Below are 10,655 nucleotides of genomic sequence, written 5' to 3' on the forward strand. Positions count from 1 at the left end.
GTCTTCCCAGCATACATATCCTGTAAATCTCAAAAAAATAGTTACATTGTAAGAACTCATCTATGAAAGACTGCAATCCTAGTCTCTGTGGGTAAGAAAATAGGGCAAACTCAGTTATAAAAGCTTAGCAGTCACAGCATTCTGAAGTGGGTAAAGGGGTGCTAGGAAGAGGCAACAACAGCTCACCCTCTTTGCAGTGAAGGTGGTTAAGGCATGCTGTGGAAAACAGAGCTCTCAGGGGAAAACAGGAAGCTTTCAGAGGTGCCTTGCTGAAATGAGATGGATGTATGGCCTCAGCTTTCACAGCCTTCCGTGTGGACTTCCCAAGGGACTCTTTCAGTTTCTGAGCTACAACTTGGAGCCCAGAAAGGACATGGAAGAAAGAAAAAAGTCAACAAGAGGCTGAACCCCTGATGGAGACTGCACATTGGGACAATGTGAGGTGAGTAAGGGAAAGATGGGAGGTCAAGAGATAGGGAAATAATTTAAAATCCTCACCCCCATTCATGCAGCCCAATGTTTAACCATGGGCAATTCCACAATTTCTTTTTTTAAGATTTTATTTACTTATTCATGAGAGACATAGAAAGAGAGGCAGAGACGCAGGCAGAGGGAGAAGCAGGCTCCCTGAGGGGAGCCCGATACGGTACTCGATCCCAGGACTCCGGGATCATGACCTGAGCCAAATGCAGACACCCAACCACCAAGCCACCTGGGTACCCCTAATTCCACAACTTCTATCAAATTTTCCAGCATTGAAAATATCTGACAGTTGTTTGATTTTTGGTTTTTGTTTTTCAACACTATTTTTCTCCATAAATGAGATATCTTGAATTATAAAAACCAAGCCTGTGTTTTATTTTAAAAAGAAAAAAAAACAGTTAAACTCTAGGGGAATAGGAAAAAAAAATCATACCAGTACAGAAAATTCATGGGAGAGAGAATTAAGATTAGGTGTTGGCATACCTGACAACATAAAATGTATTGTTTACATCGAGGATTCCTTTTTTAATTCATTCTAGTGTATGTTTAATACCTAGAGGGTACCAGTTCAGATCTAGGCAAGTAGAGATGGCAGTAATAGAAAAAATATCCTCTTCCCCCAGTGACCAATCTGAAAGAAAAAGAATCACCCTAAGTAATTATTCTGAGACACACACATGCACACACATGTACCTCAAACATGGCTATGCAGATGTGTGTGTGTTAATACTGAGAAACTGCCACAAAGGGAGAAATTGGTAGTGTCAGGACAATCAATAATTTCTAGGAACAGTTACTTATGCACAGCCCCCACCAAAGGGGTGTTGAATCCAGTTGGCAATACCAAAAGACAGCCACAGAGGTAATAGCGTTTATGTGGGCAAGGTTGCGTTTCTTTCATCTATTCACCACACACATCCCATAAGCATTGACCAGAGACCATGCAAACTCCTTTCTGTGGAGAAATATAAAAGAAGGAAAGGACAGAGTCCTTAGTCATAAGAATACCCAGTCGAAGTAGGGAGATCCAGTGGAAGAGCACCATCACAACAAACACAAGGTTTCTGAGAACAAAACTTGTAGAAGGGGAGTCTCCAAGGGGGAGGGACTAGGAGCTCTTTGCAGGTGGGTAAAATTGTTGATTGTATGATTATTTTGCAAAACTAATTTGCTTAAGTGACAAAGGGAAGTGTTCTAATACTTATTGAACCTATTATGCAAAAGGTATTCTTTTCTTATTCAATAGCAAGTATCATGACCCATTTAATATAGAGAGATAAGCAGAGGCTCAGGGTTATTAAAATGAGTTATTAAAGTGGTAAGAGTTGTGATGTTATCAGCAGCTGACAAACACCATATGCCTCCTGCCTGCCTGTACCCTAAGCATCCTCCTACACGTATTATTAACCATTTAACGCTCCCAACAGGGATCCCTTTTTCTAACTTTTTAAGATGGAAACTTTGATCATTGGTTTTCAGTCTTTCCTCTTTTTTAACACACATTTTGCATTATAACTTCCCCTCTGAGCACTGCTTTGGCTGCATGCTATATCTTTTATAGTATTTTTTCAACATGAAATAATGCCAAACCTACAAAAATTTGCAAGAGTATTAAGAAGAACTCCCACAGCCTCTGTGCCAGCTTACTTGTTGCCCTTTGCTGTTCTCATCCATCACCTTCTCTCAAACTCAGAGTGGATGCTTCTGAGCCCTTGATAAGTTGGTTTCCTTCCTCCCTACAGTGAGGCTTGGCAGGAGACAAGTAGAGGGCCCTGGAACCACTCCTCTACCATCGGCTTTGTCCTCACAAGTCTTTTCAATGACAGTCCAATGCACCTGTTCCTCTTCAGCATGGTTGTGGTAGTCTACACACTAGCGATGGCTGGCAACACTGCCATGGTCCTCTTGATCTGGGCTGATGCCCGGCTCCACACACCCATGTATTTCCTCCTCAGCCAGTTGTCTTTCCTGGACATCTTCTTCACCTCAGTCACCGTCCCCAAGATGATAGCAGGCTTCCTCTTTGGCTGGACTAGCATCTCATTTGTGGGCTGTGGGGCACAAATGTTTTTCTTCATGTTCCTTGGGGCCGCTGAATGCCTCCTGCTGGCCCTCATGGCCTATGACCGCTACGTGGCCATCTGCAACCCTCAGCTCTGCGCTACCCATCACTCATGAGCCACCAGACCTGTCTGCTCATGGTGGCTGCCTCCTGGCTGGGTGGATCCATCAATGCCTCCGTCCAGACAGCATTGACCCTACAGTTCCCCTATTGTGGCTCAAGGAAGATTGCACACTTTTTCTGTGAGGTGCCTTCGCTGCTGAGGCTGGCCTGTGCTGACACAGCAGCCTATGAGCAAGTGCTCTTTGTGACAGGTGTTGTGGTCCTTCTGCTGCCCATTGCCTTCATCACCACCTCCTATGCCCTCATTCTGGCAGCAGTGCTTGGGATGCACTCCGTGGAGGGGCGTCAGAAGGCCCTAGCCACCTGCTCCTCCCACTTAACAGTTGTCAACCTCTTCTATGGGCCTCTTGTGTATACCTATATGTTACCTGCATCTTACCACTCTCCTGGCCAGGATGATGTAGTGTCTATCTTTTATACAGTCCTCACACCCATGCTGAACCCTGTCATCTACAGCCTCAGGAACAAGGAAGTGACAGGAGCAATGAAGAAGGTCATAGGGAAGTGTAGGGTGGGTAGGACTGCTTAAGACTCAGAGAGGGGTCCTCCTCCTCTAGGATGTCCCTGTGGCTCCAGGAGCCCATGGTAGGATTTTCTTCTGAGAAGAGAAGTCAAGAGTAGAATAGCCACCTATGGCTATTTCCCCAAACTTCTCCTTCCTCTCCTCCAGCTGCACTGGCCCTCTTGTTATTGGTCAGAATTCCTAAGCACAATTCTAGCTTGTGGTCCTTCGCACATGGTTCCTGATGCCTGGGTGCTTTCCTCCACATTTTTGCATGGCTTTCTCCTGCACTGCATTTAGGAACTTTCAAATGTGATCATATCAGAGATGCCTGCACTGGCCACCCTTTCCAAAATGGAAAGATGCCTTTCCAGAAATGCCTTCAATTCATTCCGTCATCTTTTCATGTTTCTTAATTCAAGGTTTCTTTTACCCTTTAGAATATGAAAAACATGGCCTTGACTTTAATATTGTACCCTCATCAATAAATATTCATTGAATAAATGGACAAGCCCAAAGAACATTTATTACCTAATCTCAACAGCATTGGCACTGTTGTTAGTTCCTCCTTGAAAATCTTTCTTCTTTGGTAGTGACATCACATTTCTGGTTTTTCTCCTATTCTGGCCCACTCCTTCCCATTAAGTGATAAATGAATTAAAACCTAGTGCTAGACCACAGGTTTTCTTTTCTCAGTCCAGTCTCTTAAATCACTCTCATTCATGGTACACCAAATTCTGTCACACATATTATAGGCCATGAGATGTCTCCTCCAAGCTCTTCACCACCCAACTCCACCTCAATACCCACACTGGATGTTCCAGAGGCATCTCAAATTCATCATGCCAACAAACAAAGTCATGATATCCCCTCCAGGGCTGGTAACTGAGTGACTGCTTCATCAGGTCAGTAGGTCTCTGTCACCACCTATATATCTCATCCCTCACCAAATCCTGTCCATTTGACTGTCACTGCTTACCTTTCCATGAGATTCAATCCTTATAGTTGCAACTACCACTCTCATAGTCAAAGATACACTCATTCTTTACTTGGATGATGCTGGAATTTCCAAACGGGGCTCCCGGCCCTCATTCTCATCCCACCTCATATACACAACTACAGCTTGTTTTTCCAAGATGTGTGCCTACACACAAATCTAATCACATGCAACCTACTCCACTCCTTAACTTCCCCTTAAATCCCTTTAGCAATTCTTATTGCTTTACATACTTCACCATTTAACATAGAAGGCAGCAGAGAGGGAGGAAAGAACAGTCCCTGATTGCAGTCTTGTATCTCTAAGCTAGACCATACTTTATCATTCCAAGTGTTTGATTATAGAAAGCAACCATCAGGGACACTGGGTGGCTCCGTGGTTGGGCGTCTGCCTTTGGCTCAGGTGTGATCCCAGTTTAGGGATCAAGTCCCATATTGGGCTTCCTGTGAGGAGACTGCTTCTCCCTCTGCCTGTGTCTCTGCCTCTCTCTCTCTCTCTCTCTCTCTCTCTGTGTCACTCATGAATAAAAAAAAAAAAAAAAAATGCAGCCATCATAAGAGATGCCAAAATCACTTTCTGTTTTCTTAAGACATCACTAAAAGTCTTCAGAGGCCGAAAGTCATCCTTAAAGTTCAATCTGCATCCCTTTTACTGCAGCTGGATTAATTTCTTTAAATTGGTGGCTCAATGGTTAAGCATCTGCCTTCGACCCAGGTCATGATCCTGAGGTCCTGGGATGAAGTTCTGCTTCAGGCTCCCCACAGGGAGCCTGCTTCTCCCTCTGCCTATGTCTCTGCTTCTCTCTCTGTGTCTCGCATGAATAAATAAATAAAACCTTTAATAATAATAAAATAATAATAATAATTTCTCTAAATTGACTCTTCATAAAAATCAAGAACAGCAAAGAGATTTGCACTCTCACCCAAACATTTCTACCACATTTTCTCTTCAAAAAAGGAATTTACTCAGGGAGGAGTGACTTCTATTCCAAGAGTGACTCGTTATCACTTACCCAAATAAAAACAGAAAACCATAATTTGCAATTAGTAATGCATCTGACCTTCATGCCCATTAAACAGGTGGGCAAGCTTTGAAAACTGACATGTAGGAGATAAGCTGCCTGTTCATCCGTTCTTGTGATACACAGAGCCAGTTGTTCCCTAATATCCAATTTTGCCTTCTTTTAAATATACTTAATTTTAACTGAGAGAAAAAAATACTCTATTTTAACTGAAGTAAATATATTTCCCAATCACCAATGCAGCTAGGTATGGCTATGTACCCAAGCTGTAAAGTGAACTACAAGCATAAATGTATGCTTCCTTCCATCACTGTCCTTAGAAATCAGGGTGGGATCACACTCTTCATTTCACCACTATTTCCTATTAGCTGACATGTAGTCATGACCACCAGAGCTTCTGCAGATGTCTTGTACAAAAGATAAAAGCCAGCAGATGAAGAGGGCAAATTAACAATATAGAAGGAAACTGAGTTCGTGAAATTGTGGAGCTAATCGACTATTTTGTTTTTGGCACTTACAGTGAACCTAATCTAATGTCCTTTCACAAAACAAACATGACAGGAAGAGAACAGGCCCTTTTGTGGCACAAGAAATTTACTGTGTGGCTCCAGATTGCTGGAATGCTGGAAAAAGCTTGCTGAAAAGTAGGTTCAAGTGGACCCAAGGAGGCACACATCACAGTGCAACATGGAGACTATAAAATCAGTAGCTCTGAGAATGTGATCCACACACAGAAAAAATGACAAACTCCAATTAGATCTGGAACTTACTTAAGAAACTCATAATTTCCAATTTATAATGTAAGCCACAATTTATTTTCTTTATTTTACTAGAACCTAAAACCATGAAAATGGAAGGATTCTAAAGCTGAGTTATGAGGGGACAAGTGACATGGTGAAGCTTAGCTCTATTAGACATGAAAGATACCAAATGAAGTGGGGAAGCTCAAAGCTAAATTTCAGGAACAATGAGGGCAGACTCTAGCATTGTAGAAAACATTTTTGCCTGAGAAGAAGATGGAAGAAGGATAGTGACAACTCAGGAGAAAATGACAAAAGTACCTAACAGTTACCAAATCCTTCCTGAGACAAGCAATGTTAACTGCTAATGGATTGCAAACTTGCCCATCATTTACTCCTACCCTTATCAAAAGTTTTCTTTTATGCTCCCTGTGTGAAATCTCCCCTTCGGAATATACTTTCGAATTTTGAGTGCAGTTGATGAGACAATGGGACAAATACAAGTTGTCTGTACACATTCTCTTTACAGCCAGATTTTCTACATGCACTTAATAAGGCAAGACCTACCTAGGGCTGAACTTTTGTCTGTTTTTTTTTTTTTCATTAATTATCTTCAATTGGGATCATCCTGGATCATAGGAGGTAATAGATTATTATTGAATTAGTTCAAATTATCTGGCCAGTTTTTATCTTTTTAAAGACTAGATTGGAGCTAATTCTGAATTACAAACTCCAATATAACACATATTCTATAAATATACAATCTAAAAGCACTTTGCTGCTCTGAAAAATAATTTGTGGCTCCTCACAAAGGTAAACTTAGAATTGCTTTATAACTCAGCAAGTCCATTCTTGGATATATATCCAAAATAACTGAAAGAAGTGTGTCAAACAAAAACTTGTACATGTATGCTTCATCATAAGTCCTATACTGTGAAATACATTTCGTGTGAAAGCACAGATAAGTCTGTAATCTCATTTTCCTAGTATATTCTTTAATTTCTCCTCTAAGCACACCCTGGTAAATTATAAAGTGGCTAAATCTTATAGTCTATGCATAAATCTATATCCATTTTATTTTTTTATATATCCATTTCCATATCCATATTTATATCTCTATTCTGCCACCTTTGGAGTGATAGAATTACAAAATTTTGAAAATCATACAGAATTGTATTAGTTGCATGCATAAAGCTTACAGTAGCTCAAAGCAAAGAAACTTTTGAAAGGTAAAGAAGAGCATTACATAATGATACAGTGGTCAATTGCCAAGAAAAAAATAATTCTTAACATGTATGTGCCTAAGAGCATTAAGCCATATGAAACAATAATAATTTTCCCAAATTATTGTCAGACCCCAAACCATAGAACCAGGAAGATCAAGTAAGATAGAGACCATAAACATAAAATGAAAGTTAAAGAAAAAAATCTTGAATCAAGACAGAGGAACAAAGGTAGAAAAACACTACTGATAGAGGAGCAAAGAATTATATCTGACTTTTGTTTAGAAACAATGCAAGCAAGAAAGTAATGGAATGAAATATTTAGTATTGGTGCAGGGGAAACTGGCATAAAAACAGACACAGAGAACCTAGAATTCTGTACCCTGTGAAATTATCCTTCAAAATGAAAAAGAAATAATTTTATAGGTAAACAAAATTGAAGGAATTTGCTGCTAGTAGACCTGAGTTGCAAGAAATGCTTAAAGAAGTTCTGCAGAGAGAAGGAAAATTACATAGGCCAGTAACAGATCTACACAAGCCAAGCAAGAGTACCAGAGAATACATAAGTAAAGGTAAAATCAACATTTGTGTATTTCTTATTCTTAATTGTTCTAACAAATAAGTGTTTCTTCAAAATAATATAGCAACAATGTATTTATGTATGTACTTATATATACACATAAATGTTTATGCATGCTTATGTATAAGTAAAATGCACATCAGAAATGGTAAAAGGAGTGGATAGAAGGAATTAGAAATATTTTGTTATTATATGGTATTTTCACTACCCATGAATTGTTACAGTGTTATTTGAAGTGAACTTTGCATAATTTATATAATAACATTATATGAGTATATTGTAAACTCTAGAACAACCTCTTTAAAAGGTTTTTAAAAACTGACGTGATGAGAAGGAAGAAAAAAGAAATCATATAAAATATTCAATTAAAATTACAAAATGTGGGAAAAAAAGTGAAAGACAAAATAGAAACAACAAACTAGGGAAAAAATAGTGGTAACCAAAATGTTAGATATAATGACATAATGATACAGTGATCAATTTTCACCAAGTAAATAATATATAATAAATCAATAAACTATATCAATAATTATTTAAATGTCAATGACTTAAATATGCCAATTAAAAAATGGGGATTGTCTCCTAAAATTTGTTGGGAACCACAAAAGAGCCTGAATAGCCAAAGCAAACTTGAAGAAAAAAAAAAAAAAAGCAGAGCAGGAGGCATCACAATTCCAGACTTCAAGTTATATCACAAAGCTGTTGTGATCAAGACAGTATGATACTGGCACAAAAATATATAGATACATGGAACAGAATAGAAAATCTAGAAATGAAAAAAAAAAAATCTAGAAATGGACCACAACTATATGGTCAACTAATATTCATAAAAGTAGGAAAGAATATCCAATGGGAAACAGTCTCTTCAACAAGTTGGGAAAACTGAACAGCCACATGCAAAAGAATTAAACTGAACCACTTTATTACACCATACACAAAAATAAATTAAAAATGGATAAATGACTTAAATGTGAGACAGGGAACCATCAAAATCCTAGAGGAGAACATAGGCAGTAGCCTCTTTGACATTGGCTCTAGCAATGTCTGACTAGACACATCTCCTGAGGCAAGGCAAACAAAAGCAAAAATAAACCATTGGGACTTCATCAAAATAAAAAGCTTCTGTATGGTAAAGAAAACCATCAACAAATTAAAAGGCAGCCTATGGGATGGAAGAAGGTATTTGCAAATGACATATCTGATAAAGGGTTAGTTTCCAAAATCTAATAAAGAACTTGTCGGACTCAACACCCCAAAAATAAATAATCTAGTTAAATGGGCAGAAGACATGAATAGACATTTTTCCAAAGACATAAGGATGTCCAACAGACACTTAAGTGCTCAGCATCACTCATTATCAGGGAAATGCAAATCTAAGGACAATGAGATATCACGACACATCAGTGAGAATGGCTAAAATTAACAACTCAGGAAACAACAGGTGTTGGCAAGGATGTAGAGAAATGGCTACCCTCTTACGTTGTTAGTGGGAATGCAAACTGGTGCAGCCACTCTGGAAAACAGTATGGAGTTTCCTCAAAAAGTTAAAAATAGAACTACCCTACAACCCAACAATTGCATGACTAGGTATTTATCCAAGGCGTACAAAAATACAGATTCAAAGGGGCACATGTGCCTTAATCTTAGATAATGGCAGTATTATCTACAATAGCCAAATTATGGAAACAGCCCAAATGTCCATTTGGGTGAATAAATAAAGAAGATGTGAGATTATATATAGATATAGATATATTCCATTATATGTATAATGGAATATTATTCAGATAAAAAAAAAATCTTGCCATTTGCAGTGACGTGCATGTAGCTAGAGTGTATTATGCTAAGTGAAAATATCAGTCAGAGAAATACAAACACCATATGATTTCACTCATATGAAATTTAAGCAACAAATAAATGATCATAGGGGGAAAAAGAGAGGCAAACCAGAAACAGATTCTTAACTGTAGGGAACAAACTGATGGTCACTGGAGAGGAGTGGGGGTGGGTTAAATAGGTTTTGAGGATTAAGGAATACAATTATGATGAGCACAGGATGTTTAATGGAAGTTTTGAATAACTAAAATGTACACTTGAAACTGAACATAGAAATTGTCAGAGTGGATCAAAAACAAGACCCCAGGATGCCTGGGTGGCTCAGTGGTTAAGCGTCTGCCTTGGACTCAGGGCATGATCCTGGAGTTCTGGGATTAAGTCCCACATGGGCTTCTCACAAGGGCCTGCTTCTCCCTCTGCCCATGTCTGTCATGAATAAAAACAAAACAAAAACACATACACACACAAAAAAAACCCCAAGACCTTACTAATGTGTAGTCTGCAAGAAATTTACTTTAAACATAAAAACGTATAAATTAGGGGCACCTCTATGGCTCAGTTGGTTAAGCCTCCAACTCTCAATCTCAGCTCAGGTCTTGATCTCAGGGTTGCGAGTTCAAGCCCCACATTGGGTTCCACGCTGGGCATGGAGCCTACATACATGTAATATATGTACCATGCTATAACCAATCAAAGAAAACAGAAATAGCAAAATTAATTTCAGACAATTAGACTTCATAGCAAGTGTTATCAGGAATAAAGAGAGCATTACATAGTGATAAGGGGGCCAATTCTCCAAGCAGACATGGCAATCTTTAACATGTATGTGTCTAAGAACAGTGTCAAAATACATGAGAAAGACTGATAGAACAGCATGGATAAATATTTGAATCCACCGTTATCATTGATTATTTTAACACTAGTCTATCAGAAATAGAGGCAGAAAATCACTAAGGACGTGGCTGACCTCAACAATACCATTAGCCAAATATAATTGGCATCTATAGACTACTTTCTCCTACCAGAGCAGAATACAGATTCTTCTCAAGCTCACACAGAACATTCACCAAGATAGACCACATTCTTGATCA

The 10,655-nt window shown here is 39.0% G+C and overlaps 1 protein-coding gene across 1 annotated transcript; it reads left to right on the top strand.

Moving 5' to 3' along the window:
• The first annotated feature begins 2,262 nt into the window (after nucleotides 1-2,262).
• LOC119878198 (olfactory receptor 2T1-like) lies at nucleotides 2,263-3,197 on the top strand. Its single transcript, XM_038588910.1, is given in 2 exon segments — nucleotides 2,263-2,634; nucleotides 2,637-3,197. Coding segments are annotated over 2 exon segments (882 nt in total). The 5' UTR covers nucleotides 2,263-2,313.
• Nucleotides 3,198-10,655: the final 7,458 nt, after the last annotated feature.

This window comes from Canis lupus, unplaced genomic scaffold (genome assembly GCF_011100685.1).
Source record: "Canis lupus familiaris isolate Mischka breed German Shepherd unplaced genomic scaffold, alternate assembly UU_Cfam_GSD_1.0 chrUn_S1196H1369, whole genome shotgun sequence".
In the NCBI taxonomy this organism is placed as follows: domain Eukaryota; kingdom Metazoa; phylum Chordata; class Mammalia; order Carnivora; family Canidae; genus Canis; species Canis lupus.